The sequence below is a fragment of the Urocampus carinirostris genome, chromosome 11 (genome assembly GCF_059441175.1).
Source record: "Urocampus carinirostris isolate Australia breed hairy pipefish chromosome 11, RoL_Ucar_1.0, whole genome shotgun sequence".
In the NCBI taxonomy this organism is placed as follows: Eukaryota; Metazoa; Chordata; class Actinopteri; order Syngnathiformes; family Syngnathidae; genus Urocampus; species Urocampus carinirostris.
The window spans coordinates 33,654,079-33,669,702 of NC_142359.1; the positions used below are offsets into that span (position 1 = coordinate 33,654,079).

Below are 15,624 nucleotides of genomic sequence, written 5' to 3' on the forward strand. Positions count from 1 at the left end.
ACTTTTCATGAATGTGTGAAATGAAAGTCCGTGTTTTTGTCCCATATGGTTGTTGATTTTTCCGCCTCCTCCCACCTGGTTAAAGGCAAATCAGTAAGGTCTGTGGCCTATCAATGGCCTGCAGGTCGCACCGGAGTACAAGTTCCATTTTTGGGGGAAATTTATTTGGTAAAACCAAACAACAAAAACATACAAGTCATCTTGAAAGGCAATTTAAAATAAAAGAGAGCAACGGGCTGAAAAAGTCTGTGCGGCATATGAACATAACATGATTGACCTTAAGTCATTCAGACAACTCTAGCATAAATAACATGTTTATAATTTTAACTCCAAATCACTATATCTAATGAAATTTCCATCTTCTGTGTCACTGTCACAGCACACAATCCGCCCCTATAGTGTTCTCGTTCTACGTCTACGTTATTGAGCTATAACATTCCCAACCAAAAAAAATACAAAGTTATTTTAGTGACGTTTGTGCGAGGTATGTCTGCTATGGTGTGCATTTGTCGGCACAACAGGGAAAGGTTGACATTATTAACACAGGCCTATAAAATGTGATATGATATACCCGGTAATAATGTGTCAAAAATTTCATAGATAAGTCCCAATCGAAAATAAGTCGCACCCCCGGTCAAAATATGAAAAGAACTGCCAATTATAGTCCAGAAAATACCTTCCGTGATCTTTTTTAAATACTAAAGCATTTGTTTTTATGAAATGAAATAGAGCAGGAGGTTAGAGGTGAAAATTGCAATTTTTCATTGTGAGACTTGTTTTTATAAATAATTAAGCAAATTAAAAAAAAAAAAAAAAATGTAACCAGCAAACAAAACATAGTTAATGCACGAATAAATAATATTTTGATCAAGCGGCTTTTGAGTACACACAACAAAACATGACGGTGTGTGTGTGTGTATGTGTATGTGTGTGTGTGTGTGTGTGTGTGTGTGTGTGTGTGTGTGTGTGTGTGTGTGTGTGTACCTGTAGCTCATCTAGGCTAAACTCGCAGTACTCCCTTCTGGTGCCTTTGCCGTTGGTCAGTATGCCGCAGCCGCTCATCATGATTGTACCTGCCATTAAGAAGTTAGTGAGCTCCGCGGTGACACACACACATGCTAGGGGAGGTTTTGGTTAAGTTACCGGAACGCAGATTGGTCATGGTGGCAGGATAGTCCAGATTGTTTGGGATGTGTGTTGTCACGCCAATCTCGATAGAACCCGACCACTTGTCCACCAGCTTGTCGATGCGGATCTGAAGACGTATTTTAAAATAATTGGATCACTTCAGTGAAATGGCTAGTACAGAACTTTGAACAATCTTCTTCTTCTTTTTCTCACCTTAACCCTGACAACCAGGGGTCAGCTCCCATACACAAACATGCGACTGTGAACGGTAAATGATGCAAAGATAGTTTCGCCCAAACAATGTGTCCAAAAGGTGACCAAATCCTACCCATTATGCCGAGCTAAGTAGGGAGGCGATGGGTACCAATGTTACAAGTCTTAGGTATGACCCAGCTCAGGGGGTGGGTCATAGATTTAACATAATTAGTGGATCATAAATTGCGCAACATGACAAATCGATGAGATAATTAGTTGTCAACGCTTTTAATAATTGATTAAATTGATCAGTTGTTGCAGCCCTATATGGAAGACTCACAGTAGGCATGCCGCTCATAGGGGCGTGACGCATTTACAGGTTTATATCTATGGTCTCATAAGTGTGTACGCAGGAGTTTTTGATATTGTTTGGCGGATACAAATTATGCTACAAATAAAATTGTATTTGTCTTTTTCGATTTAGTTTTGTATGTTAAGTCTAAATGTAATATGATCTTTGGATAAGGTTGAAGCAAAAGAGTATGTCATATGTTTACTGGTATACAGTGGAAATTAATATGTATTTTTGTTTACGGTTAAGTTATTTGACAAACACTTATTGTTTTATAATATACTTTATATTATATTATTATATTGTGCACTATTTTTATATCCATCCAAACCTTATTATTTGATTATAGAATTATATCAACTATGTTTTTTTTTTTTTTAAATTAGATTAATCGATTAATCAAAAGAATAATCAACCGATTCACTGATTACTAAAATAATCGTTAGATGATTCGGGACATTTGGCGCGCCGATTACATTATGACACGCCTCACTTTTGACGCACGTTTAGAAGAGAAGGCGTCGCTTTACCATGATAAGAATTTTCAACTTATTCATAAGTAATTTTATACAATGTACAAATGCTCTGTGTTTTAATACATTCCCCAAAAATTTAATACAAATTTGTTTTATTAAACTTTGAGCAAGTGAAATATGCTAGGGGTGGAATGTATATTTTATTTTAGATTGGTTTTAGATTTGAACATATACATTTTCCCCAAAATGCGACTTACATATGTTTTTTCCTCCTAATTACACATTTTTTGTCTGGCGCCACGTATACTCCAGAGAGAATTAGTCCAGAAAATACAGCAACTTTGTTTTTACCTCAAACATCTCGTTGTGTCGCAGCGGCCTATTGGTCATTACCACGCCGTTGTTAAATTCGTCGAGGGGTCGTCTCCTCTCCGCCGTCTTGTTGTTATTGCTCAGTTTGATCAAAGTGCCGCACTTCTCGTGGAAGAGCAAGGCGTCGTTGGTTGTTAGGCTGCTGTTCATAGTAGCAAAAGATCCTCCCCCTCTAATGCCAGCGGGGTTGTGGTTATGGTTGCTGTTAGGGTTGGCAGCATCTCCTGAGCCTACTCCTCCGTCATTGCTCTGAGTGCCTCCTCTACTGGCGCCACTCCTTATTAAGGAGTTGTCACTCGCTGTGGATCCACCGCCTGCCGTGCCGCCTCCAGCATCTGTCCCCCCGCCCTCGTCCTCGGCGCGGTAAAAAGACACTATGGCGTTGTTGAACACGTCAAAGAGCTGGTGCTCTGTTAGAACTGAACAAAAAGTCAGAAGATCCATCAATAGTTGGCATCACAAGGTAGGGCTGCACAATTAACCGTAAACTAATCAATATTGTGATGTGACATCATGTGATAGTGTAACTAACTGCAGGAGACTGCGTTTTTTTTAATAAGGATTTGGAGTTACAGTTTGTTATTTGAGTGATGGAGTGTTTGGCAGGCAAGAATTGTCATAGTTCTGGATTTGACAGGACCAGCCATTCAAAGGCAAGTTTCAATGCCACTAGCCAATAAAGGTGAGGAAACGTTTGCAAGGTGTGAGCTCGAATGTGATAGGCTTGCACGAATGACCACCAAAACAAATGAGACAGCTCGTAGCTTTAGCAGCTCGTTACATTGAAAATAAATTAATCAAAGAAATCGCACTCTGAGGACAGACAGGAGGGCACAATGAAATGCTGATCACCGCCAGGTGCTCCGTGGATTGTTATCGCGTTCAGGAATCAACTGAGTTAGCTTCGGAAGATAAATCTAACAGCTAGACTAACAACCCTTAAGCCACCACTGCTATTCGGGGCTAGTCACCAACGCCAGATCCATTAGCCATGAAACGGATGACTTCAAGGTACCACTCGCGGAAAACCGCTACATTCGTGACACTTGTATATTAATCATTGCTGAGACCTTGCAGAAGTCGCGGTTACGTGGCGCGAGCGCGTAGCTAGCCAGTCGCTCTCTAAATTTCTTTATTACACGGTAAGGAGAAGCCCTCCAATTTTTTGTAAAATGACAATTAAGACCATTTATTCAATTGCAAGCCTGTATATTTTTTCTTTTTTAGATCTATAGTTGTTATTTAGTAACAGTCATATACTCTCAACCGGTAATAACATCATCTCGAGGTAAGTTTACATGTCACTATGATTACGTTCTCCCCAAAAACCAAACAAGCACAGGCAATGAATGTCTTTTCTTTTAAAATCGAAAATTGCATCGAAATTTAAAAACAGGTCTGAAAAATTGCAATTAGTTTTTTTTTTTCCTAAATCGTGCAGCCCAGTCACAAAGGCTTCCGTTGCCTAGCTTGCAGGCATAGGTACCTGCGTCAGGCTCCAAGTTGTTGGGGAACTTGTCTGGTCTGCTGCGACTGCATCTCAGCTCAGGAACTGACAAGACAACAGGGAAAACAAGATTGATTTAGCACAGACCCACATTGCACATGTTTTCTTTATAAAGAGGGCTGACTGATTATGAACAGTGTAAAAAAATAGTCAATTTTGTCAAACCTCCCATTGGCCGTTCCAAAAGCCCATCTCCATATTAATTTAATGTATTTAATTAACACTTTAAGAAAGGCACCGCCCCGAAAAAGTTTTTTTGCCATATATTTTCATACAGGATGCACTGGCCTATAAGGCACGTCAAAAAAAATGTACAGTAAGAGTGATCTTATTCATTTGTGAATATAAGTTGCGCATGTTATACATTACAGTATATATTGATGCGATGATTGACCAGTCAAAAATGTCGCTGATAAAAATTGCAAAACATCGTTATCTAACAGGAATCGATCCTGGGTAACTTTGGTGAGACCGCCAAAATCTAACCACTTGAGATGCAGATGACAAGTGACAAGGCAATAAATGTTCCCTCATTATAACGGTATTTTTACTCATAGTGCTAGAAACGAATATTAAGAGAATTGAAAAAACAGAAAATCATCCTGAGATATAAATTAGGGATCGACCGATATGGGTTTTTCAAGGCTGATACCTATTACTAGTATTAAGAAGAAACGGATAACAGATATTTGGAGACAGTATTTAAATCGTCCCATCGAATAAAAAAAAAAAAAAAAAAGGCCAATACCGATATACAGTGGAACCTCGGTTTTCGAACGCCTCTCAGTTCGAACAAATCGGTTCTCGACCAAAAATTTCGAGAAATTCTTGCTTCGCTTTTCGTTCAAAAAATCGGAGTTCGAACGCCGGTACGCTAGGGGCGATGCTGAGCGGCATACGAGTGTAGATTGCCCCCACCCCTCGTGAAGAACTGTTGTCATGGCAACGCGCACTCCTTCTCTGCTTTCGTTTTTCAAAAGCTGTGAAGGGAGTGTTTTAACTCCTAATTATGCCTCGGAAGAAGGTTGGTGCAAGCAGCAAAGTTGCTACAGGTGAAAAAAGAGGAGTAGTGCGTATAACTATTGCATTTAAGAAAGAAATAATAGCAAAATATGAAGAAGGTGTGCGAGTTTCCCTTCTTTCAGGTATACAGCATGGCTTCTGCAGACAACCGCCAAGGTAAGAAATCCTACTCATAATTCTTTTCTTTATCCTTTAACCGCTCACCACTTATTGTGGAGACCCGGGTGCTAAATGACGTGTAAACGACCTGAATTTTTTATTTTTACACGTTCATGTTAGCGTTATCTTTCGTACGGAAGATTTGTTTTTTTCGCAAGTCGTCTAGGTCACTGGTGGTTTAATTGTTATGTGACAGTGCTTTCAACGCGAGCCAGGTTCCATTTCTGTAGCTTACATTTTTTTGTGATTTTTCTCAGTGATATATATCAATTGATCAATCATTGCCCAAATACTGTAAAAAAATAAAAATAAAACCATGTTTGATAACGCACACATATACATACTATATGTATTTTCGATCATATCCACTATATTTTATGGTATATAAGGTGTATCCAGTTATAAGGCACACCTTCATCTCCTATCCTGACTCCGTTCATGGCTGCCACATTCATTAGCGCCACAACACCTGCATCTTCCTGTGGCTCTCGGACGACCACGCCCTCATCCTCCTCTGCATCCTCTTCCTCCGCAATGATGGTCTCTCTCTGGGTGGTCGGGAGCGGCGGTTCGCAGCTTACCACAGTCACCTGTGTGCACTTGCCATACAAGTCCACCACTGCCCACAGCTTGGGGGGCAAGCCGCTAGCGGCAGCTCCACAGTCCTGGCCATTGACCCAGAGGTGGAGCTCTCCACGGGAGCTGCGCTGAATTCCCACACGGTCGCCTTCTGCCAACTGATCCAAGTCGCGGCCGTATTCCTCCAGCACCGAGCGGCCGTCCCGGAGTACGGAACAGCCTGACACAATCCAGGAGCCGCCCTTAAGGCCTGTCGCGCTACTCGGGAAGTCCAGGAGGGCGGGGTCCAGCGTCGTCACCCCGATCTCGATGGAGCCGCTCCATGAGTTCACCTGCGGCAGGTTGAATAAAGGCAACATATGGGGAATAAAACCGATCACCACAAAGCGGAAAAACCGTTTTTGGTTTGCCTTAAAGCGCTGGAGTCTGCAGCTTGCTGCTTTGCGACTCCAATGCTGGACTAAAAATGCAACCAGATGAAAGAAGTCACTTTTAGAGTCTGCTGGGATATTTTTAGCTCGCACTGAAGTATCTTGGTGGAAGAAGCCAGCAATGAGAAAAAAAACGACATTTTAGCATAATTGGGTTGTCAGTTATATTAAAAAAAAGGCCCATCATTACAACTAAAATATGTGAACGAAATCATTCAACCCAGAAATAGATCAAGTTTTCTATTAATGGCAATATACCAAATAAGTGTTTCCGTAGTGCAGTGGTTAGCACATTCGCCCAGCACGTGAAAGGTCCCTGGTTTGAGACCGGGTGGAAGCATATGTTGGTCTGGAGAGGGACCAGCCACCAGGCTGTACTTGTCGAAGATAGACCCTATGACCCCATTCGTTAAGGGATCCAACCAACCAATCAAACCAAATTAAAGCGGCAGGGAGGAGCTACAGGTCTTGTTGTGAGACTGATAGGGTGCAGTGTTATAAGGAATTAGTTTAAACTGATTTTCCCAGAATATTACTGTGATTGTAAGTGTTAAAACTGGTTGCGTGTATAGGTCTGCATCTTGAGGGTTAATTTTACATATAAAACAGTTATGAGTCTGGTCATTTCAAGACTCTATACGGAAAGGCAACAAAAAAATCCCATTCACTGACAGGGAACTTAAATTTAAGCAAATTACATTACAAGTGCCCAAGAGACATTTTGGAACCATTTCAGAACAAAATACTTTGCAAGCATGTGGATCACATGTGCATTGTCTGTGATACAAAGATTGCGACCTGAATACGTATTCACGGGCTGTAGTTTGCCTTAAACTCTGATTGGCTGAAAACAAGCGCTGTCGGATGTATGAATTTTGACGTTTAGGAACAGCTACCCTTTACCCAGTGATGGTTGGATGGATCCCTTAACCGCTAGAGTTGTAGAAGCACAATTTCTTGTGGTGTATCTTGGGCAAGTACAGCCTGGTGGCGCCCTCTCCAGGCCAAAATGTTTCCACCCAGTTGTGATACCACATCAGAAATATAAAGTCCTTAGCCTAGGCATAGAAAGGAGATGCCTTAGACCACATGTGTCAAACTCCCGCCCCGAGGGCCACCTACGGCCCGCCGTGTAATCATATCCGGCCCGCAAGACCATTTTACATCTATTACAGTTATTGATGGCCCGTCAATATGAACAACGTCGTCTCATCCCTGGACATCATATTCTGACGTTTTAGTCACTGTACCTATTCCTTCATATATGACGTATACTATACTATATACCAGGGGTCGGGAACCTATGGCTCGCTAGGCAGATATGGCTCTTTCTATGAGTACCTATTTAATTGCATGCAAATTTTCTCCATCTTGTTCAAAACTTGAGCCATTGAAACCAAAACCTGAATTACCAAGCAGTACTTTTCAGAATATATAGGGCACGTTTTCAATACAATTTACAGTCAAGGTGTCACACACAAAAAAAAAAACTCGTTTTGGCTGTTCAACGCTAAAGAATCCTGTATATAAAAGCTCACTATATAATCTGTGTTCAGTGTTCAGATACCGTTTGATGAATCCACGGAACAAATTGTAAATACGCCAAAACACCGGAAGAGAACTTAAAGTTATTTGATTGGGTGAGTGGGAGGGATGGGTGGAGCTATGCAAAAAGTGCAAGCACTCCCTCCCATCTCTCGCCCTACTCCGTCTGTGCCAAAGCTAAGCACATCAGGCTCCCTGTTCTAAATGTTGTGACGTTTTTACAAAATAATTTGTGTAGCATTTCCATAGTTCTACTTTTGACAGGAGATATATTAAGAAAAGCAAAATCTTTTGGGATATTTAAGTTTTTTTAATATATACATTGACATAGGAGCAAGGGAATTTGAATGTTATTTTAATGTAAAGTTGTTTAAGTTAAGTTGTAAGTTGTATAATTTAACAAGATATTTTTATTTACAGCAAAATAATAAATACTGTGCAAGTGATTTAAGGTTTAAATGTAATATTCTTGTCTGTTTTTATTCATATGTATGTTCCAAAAACATTCAGTTTAAGTGTGTTCAATAAATGTTTATCCTGGTTGGCCCGCGACCTTAAGTGTGTTTTGAATTTTGGCCCCTTGAGCAATTGAGTTTGACACCCCTGCCTTAGACTTTACTATATATTCAAATGTAAGCCACACAGGCTTTAGTCAATTACATCAATTTGGTCTTCTTCTTTTTTTGCTAAATACCATCACTTTTTAAATCAAATTGGCAATTGAAATATAACTTGAATGCCGGCCTGTTTAGAGGAAATTGAAACATCTTATTTTCAAATTGCACTTCAGTTATCTTTTATTATGTTTGCCTGAACAACACACGGCATTCTCCTCACCATTCGGGCTTCACGAGTACAACCGGCTCCCTCAGGGACTTTGCAACAGCCCAGCAACATTTATGAGGATGATGATGTCGATATTTGGTGATCAGAATTTCATGAGCCTATTATGTTACCTCGACGATCTGATGGTGTTTGCCCCCACAGAGGAAGTTGCACTCCAACGCCTGCAGATGGTGTTTACTCGCCTCAAGGAACACAACCTCAAGCTCGCACCCAAAAAGTGTTTTTTCCTCAGACGGACTGTGAAATTTCTTGGGCATGTCATCAGTGAGGATGGAATTCGGACTGACCCCGAGAAGGTGAGAGCGATAAATGACGTACAAGTCGCTGAGCTAATGGAGTCGGATGGCAAGACGCCATGCCCTAGTAAAATCAGATCTTTTCTAGGCATGGTGATGTATTTCCAAAGCTTCATTGAAGCATGTTCTGCGAAGGCAAAACCTCTGTTCAGGCTCACATCTGAATCTGGTGACAAGCATAAGCGCAAGAGAGCCCGCAAGAAAGGTCAAGTGAAGCTGACGCCTGCAGATTGGTCCGATGCATGCCAGAACGCCTTTGAAACACTGAAGCACGACCTTGTGACAGGTGTCACTCTGGCCCACCCAGATTTTGATGCGCCGTTTATTTTGGCTGTCGACGCATCCTTTGATGGGATTGGAGCAGTCCTGTCACAGCTGCCACCTGGTGGAAAAGTAGCCAGACCAGTCGCCTTTGCAAGTAAGACGCTCTCTCGCTCCCAGCTCAACTACCCTGCACACAGGCTCGAATTTCTTGCCTTGAAATGGGCGGTATGTGATAAATTCAGCCATTGGTTGAAAGGAAGACACTTTACCACGTGGACCGACAATAACCCACTGACATACATTTTGACCAAACCAAGACTTGATGCGTGTGAACAGCGGTGGGTAGCGAAGCTTGCTGCATACAATTTTGACCTGAAGTACATTCCCGGCCCAAAGAACATCGTAGCCGACGCTCTGAGCCGTGAGCCATTTGTACGGTCATGTGTGGGTCATCGCCTTGTTACCGAGCCCTATACTTCGCTCTTGGACCAAGTCAACGGGGTGAACAACAGTACTGTGCAAGAGGTGTTCAGAGTATCCAACAATTGTCACGCTGTTGTAGACGAGAGTGCTGGGACATCAGACGAGTCAGTAAAAAGGGCAATTCCATCAGGCTCCAATGGTTCTGTGACATCAGAAGAAGTTGCTGCTGTCTTCAGTGCTCAGTCCACTGGTGGCGTGGGTCAAGTGATGGGAACAGATGCCAACCTCAATCTTCTGCAGAAGGGAGATCAGTCAACGGCACTCCCACAGAGTCAGCTTGTTGGTTTACAAGAACAGGACAACACAATAAGCAGGACCATGTACTTTGTGCATAGACACAAGAGACCTACCAGGCGTGAGAGAGCTGTCGAGTCGCCTAGTGTGATGAAACTACTGAAACATTGGAGCAGACTCACCATACAGAATGGCATGCTCTACAAAATAAGGAAAGATCCTCACATGGCCAAGAAAATCTTCCAGTTTGTGGTGCCTGATTCATTGAAACAGAAAGTCCTTCAAGGTTTACATGACTCAGCAGGTCACCAAGGCCAGAACCGTACTTTGTCACTGGTGAGGCAACGATTTTTCTGGAATGGCATGGAACGTGATGTTGTGAATTATGTCAAATCCTGTCAGCGTTGTGTAGTAGGGAAAACACCGGAACCACACAACCGTGCACCACTCAAGAACATAGTCACCTCTGAGCCTATGGAGTTGGTCTGTATAGACTTTTGGACTGCTGAGCAAGAGAACAAGTCTGTAGATGTCCTGGTCGTAACTGATCATTTCTCCAAGATGGCGCACGCCTTCCCTTGCAGGAATCAAACCGCCAAACAAGTTGCTCGCCGTCTGTGGCAGGATTTCTTCCTTGTCTATGGTTTCCCACGGCGTATCCACTCTGATCAGGGAGCTAATTTTGAGAGCAAACTGATCAAAGAGCTTCTAGAGATGGCAGGGGTGCAGAAATCCCATACGACTCCGTACCACCCCATGGGAAATGGTATCGCAGAACGATTCAACCGAACATTGGGAGATATGATCAGAACCCTTCCCCCTCAGCCCAAAGCAAAGTGGCCACAAATGCTGCAGCAGCTCACATTCTGCTATAACTGCACAGAGCATGAGACAACAGGGTTTGCACCGTTTTACCTAGTGTTTGGTAGGATCCCTCGTCTCCCTGTCGATGTCATGTTTCAACATGCTAATACCAATGATGCTGTTGTCAGCTACTCTGACTTTGTACGCCATCTGAAGAAAGATCTACATGAAGCTGCTCAGATTGTACAGAGGAATACTCTCAGAGAACAGACTCGTCATGCCAAGCTGTACAACCGTAGGGCCAAAGGATCACCCCTCGTCGTGGGAGACCGGGTGTTGATCGCCAACAGAGGTGTCCCGGGGAAACGCAAAGTTGCAGACAAGTGGGAGTCGACCCCGTATGAAGTCATATCACTCAAGCCTGATCTCAATGTCTATAGAGTCAAGGATTGTCTGACGGGCAAAGAAAAGGTAGTTCACAGGAATTTGCTGCTCTCTGTTAGCTTCTTGCCCTTAGAGGATGATCTGGCCAGCGAATCTGAACACTCAGAGTCTGACGCTGCTATGCATGGAAGTGATGTATGCCCTGATTTACCTGACGCGGTTGAAGACAGTGATGTCCGTACAGTAAACTGGGTGATACAGGCAGGTGAAGAGCAAGTTCATCCAGAGGTAGAGGATAACTCACTCAGTAGCCTAGATGGTAAGGCGCCCGCTTTGAGACTGGGAGGTTCGGGTTCGCGCCCCGGCCGAGTCATTCCTAAGACTTAAAAAGTGGTCGGCGGCGCCCTCTCTTGGCTGCGGCTGCATCGGGTCAGGTGCAATCGACATTTCGTTCTGTGTACATTGTTACACAGAATGACAATACAAGGAAATTATTATTATTATTATTATTATTATTATCATGTATTATTGGAGAAGTGTTTGTTGACACCTAGTGGAATTCGGATGGACGGACGTCAGTCAAGAAGCCGACAAGAGACGGTGAAAACAAAAGACGAACCAACCCCAGATACATTGCCAATTTCACCATGGTCGTTGCAAATGCAAAATAAGTTGTTTGGTTGCCGGTTAGCATCTAGTTAGCAGGGTAGCTAACTAACATCGTAAGCAGAGCGACCAATTCAAATGTGCATTAGAGTCGAAAAAAATGGGCATTTCCCCAGTATTTAAAATTTTGGAAAAAGCACCATCGGGCATTGTTAAACTATTTGTCCTTGGGAAGGGAGACACACTGACGCTGACAACGAAACCCTCCGCCCCGTCCCGGCGAGCGCTGTCCTCGCATTTCCCGTATCGTCGCCCCCGCCCGCATCAAGCAAGCAAAGGCGGGGGCCTGCCGCGCTCCCGTTTACCTTCTTGTCAATACGGACAGTGAAGACGTCCCTATCCCTTAGCGGCTCTTTGCTGAGCACCAGGCCATGGTTGAACTCCTGAACCGGTTGGTTACGCCGAGCAGTCCGGTTTGAGTTGGAAAGGCCAACCAGCTTTCCGCTCCTGGGATGCAGCTCCGCCGCCATCTTCAGGGGGCGGCTAGTTTTCGCGACAATAGTCATACTTTACGGCAGTGACGTCATGGCACAGCCTCACTCGCGGCAGCCACTGGACTATTGTTTACTTTTTTGAAGGCTGCTGTCACTGTGTTAATTTCATTTGTTTCCCTCAAGAGCATAAAGGTTTTACAAACATCAGTTGGGTGATGTATCTTCAAATTGTACCCCCGGAGAGTCTCATAGTTGGCATTTTCAAGAGAAAACAGAATTAATTTAAAACCAAATTTGAAGGGTAAAGAACAGGGTTAGGGATTCAAATCATCCATCCATTCATAACTGCACGCTTATCCTCAGTAGGGTCGCGGGGATACTGGAGCCCATCCCAGCTATCTTCGGGCAGTGAGCAGGCGACACCCTGAACTGGTTGCCAGCCAGTCACAGGGCACATAGAGACAGACATCTAGGGGCAGTTTGGACCGGCCAATTAATTTGATAGGCATGTTTTTTGGAACGTGGGGGAAACCAGAGTGCCCGTAGGAAACACACGCAAGCACAGGGAGAACATGCAAACTCTGCACAAGAAGGTTCGATCTCATGACCTCAGAACTGTGCCACACACGCGCTAACCAATGCGCCGCCCTGCTGCAGGATTCAAATCAATTAAGTGTATTTGTAAATCGCTGTTGCTAAATTAATTGCAACTGTTATGGATACAATAGATGAAACGTGTCGGTTTATAAAGCACCAGAACACCGAAATATGATATTTGAAAATATGAATGAAAGATGATCTATGATCAGACAAAGTTGTCCCAAAAAGCGTGAAAGCGAAGAAAGATCTACCGTAATGCATAGGTGTAACCAGCCCGTTTTTTTGGGGTGCTCACGCAACCAAGGCACCCTCCCAAAATATTAGCATTTTAAAAACTTTATTTTCCTGAATAAAGGAAATAATAAGTTTAAATATATGAAAAATGTTAGATGAAAAATGCTAAAGTAAATAAAAATGTATAACAAAACAAAATTGTAAACAACGCAGCATCAGAAGTACTCCACTGCCTTGAAATGGTTCAGTCCATTTGATGCCGAGCCCTGCTCTCACCTCCTTTTTCTCGGCTATTGTCACTTGCGGCATAGCGGTGGAGTCTGTGGAGGCTCTGGTGTATTACGCTTGGAGCAGGGGCGAATTTAGTTTCTGAGTGTTTTGAGCACCCAGAGTGTCCTGCTGGTTATTATTTTTTTTTACTTTGTCCCGAGGTGTGAATGAGCGAGTGAGTTATCTGTCCCCGTGTGCCCTGCGATTGGCTGGCAACCAGTTCAGGGTGTCCCCTTCCCACTGCCCGGAGATGGCTGGAATGGGCTCCAGCCCCCCTGCGAACCTAATGAGGATAAGCGGTACAGCTAATGAGATGAGATTTAAGGATCATTCTACACTGTGTAGGAGTGTCACTTCCCATTTGTAAACATTACTTAACTGATCCACTGGGTAGAGTTGACAACCATATACAAATAAATTAGGAGGAGGTTTTGTGTATTATTTTTATAGTTACTTTGGGTAAGAGACGAAACGCGACGCTAAATCAAATGGGCAGAACCATTTCAAGGCTGTTTCGTTGCTCACGTTTTTGTTTTGTTTTAAATTTAAAGAAAATCTAGCGTTTATATCATATTCAAGCCTATCTTGTTCTTTATTAAAGAACAGAGTTTCAAAATGCTATAATCTTTGGGGTGCTTGGGTTGAATTGTCAGGGATAGACATTATTAAAACTATTTAGTGGCTATATTTGCATAGATAGAATACATGTATATAGTTTAATTCGACATGATGATGGGAGCAAAAAACTCACGCCTTCTTGGCTGAGGTCCCGAACAGAGAGAGGGGTTGTTCATTAACATCAGAGGAATCAGTACAGACAGGAACACGATTTCAAAATAAAATAATACAAGATTGATAAAAGTACAAGAGATATAATTACACTCATTGTTGAAACGTTACTTTATGTGTGTGTTTGTATGAGAAACATTGTTTTTATATTTAGTAATATAAAAACAAGCTAATTACCTTGAGACAGAAAATCAAAAGATTCACATTGAAAACCTGAAAGAATTTAGGGGTTCTCGAGCACTCCCGAAAATGGGCTGGTTACGCCCATAGTTGAGAGTACAGTGGAACATCGGTTTTCGAACGCCTCTCAGTTCGGACAAATCGGTGTTCGACCAAAAATTTCGAGAAATTCTTGCTTCGCTATTCGGTCAAAAAATCGGAGTTCGAACGCCAGTACGCTAGGGTGCGATGCTGAGCGGCGTACGGGTGTTTTTGCCCCTAATTATGCCTCCGAAGAAGGTCGGTGCAAGCAGGACAGATGAAAAAAAAAACAAGTTGCTCGTCCAACTATTGCCTTTAAGAAAGACATAATAGCTAAATATGAAAGAGGTGTACGAATTTCCGATCATGCTAGTGAATCCAGCATGGCCAAATCTACTATCAGCACGATAGTAAAGAATAAGGAGGCTGTGAAATCGAGTGATGCTAAGGAAGTTAGCGCTATAAGCAAGCAACTGCCGCAAGTTTTGGAAGAGGTTGAACATTTTTTGATGATTTTTCTCTCCCCACCGTCCACCACAAAGGTAAGAAATTCTATTCATAATCCTTTTTTTATTTTTACACGTTCATGTTAGCACAATTTTTCGTACAGAAGATTACGCTAACGCGAACGTCAGTTAGCCTGGGTTAGCTTCATGTTTACGTTCTTGGTAAACATCCAGGGTGTTGGAACGGATTAAAACGATTTTACATTACTTTTAATGGGAAAAACGATTTTCGGTGAGCGACCAAATCGGTTTTCTAACAGGGTTCTGGAACGGATTATGGTCGAGAACCGAGGTTCCACTGTATGTTATTTTGGAAGCCCAAGAGTGCCAAAAATGAATTAAAAAAGGAACATTCAATTCGTCAAAAAACGCGGCCTTTAAACAAACATTTAAATTGACAAAAACGGCATTTTAAAATAAAAAGCCTTTGGCATACTACTTCAATTCAAATGTTCTCATAATTGAATTACATATGTTATATCACCTTAAGTGAAATGGATTAAAAAACAGCCAGAAAATAAGGGTGTTTAGCAAACCCAAAGCTTTGAACCTAAAATCTCCCTTCCTACAGTATATTCTTGTTGCGGCGTGTGATGCATCACGTCATCTGAAACCTCTTTTCACATGTCCACTAGAGGGATACAAACGCCACACAATTGTCATCTAAACCCAAATTTAAAGGTTTGTTTTTGACCTTGCGTTCATACAGACAATCTGTTAGATTAGCTAGAATTACGCCACTGTCATACTTCATACTTGTCAACCTTGGCTAATTGCTCCCCTTGTCAATAATTGCAATTACCCTTACTAACCAATAATAAGCCTTATAAGCTCAACCTGGCTCCT

At 42.5% G+C, this 15,624-nt stretch overlaps 1 protein-coding gene and 1 non-coding gene across 4 annotated transcripts in view; one reads left to right on the top strand and one right to left on the bottom strand.

Moving 5' to 3' along the window:
- neurl4 (neuralized E3 ubiquitin protein ligase 4) overlaps positions 1-12,236 on the bottom strand; it is a 30,815-nt gene extending 18,579 nt beyond the window's left edge. For 2 of the 3 annotated variants that reach the window (XM_088346700.1, XM_088346699.1), the window contains exons 1-6: positions 12,050-12,223; positions 5,625-6,123; positions 4,010-4,075; positions 2,503-2,942; positions 1,144-1,255; positions 985-1,073 (exon numbers count right to left, since the gene is read on the bottom strand). In XM_088346700.1, the coding sequence (XP_088202826.1) occupies positions 985-1,073; positions 1,144-1,255; positions 2,503-2,942; positions 4,010-4,075; positions 5,625-6,123; positions 12,050-12,214 (1,371 nt within the window). In that variant the 5' untranslated portion in view covers positions 12,215-12,223. Of the gene's footprint in view, positions 1-984; positions 1,074-1,143; positions 1,256-2,502; positions 2,943-4,009; positions 4,076-5,624; positions 6,124-12,049 lie in introns of all 3 variants that reach the window. The other variant, XM_088346698.1, reaches the window with a different exon arrangement.
- On the top strand, positions 6,490-6,562 carry trnaa-agc (transfer RNA alanine (anticodon AGC)). Its single transcript has one exon. It is a non-coding gene; the product is annotated as a tRNA-Ala (tRNA).
- Positions 12,237-15,624: the final 3,388 nt, after the last annotated feature.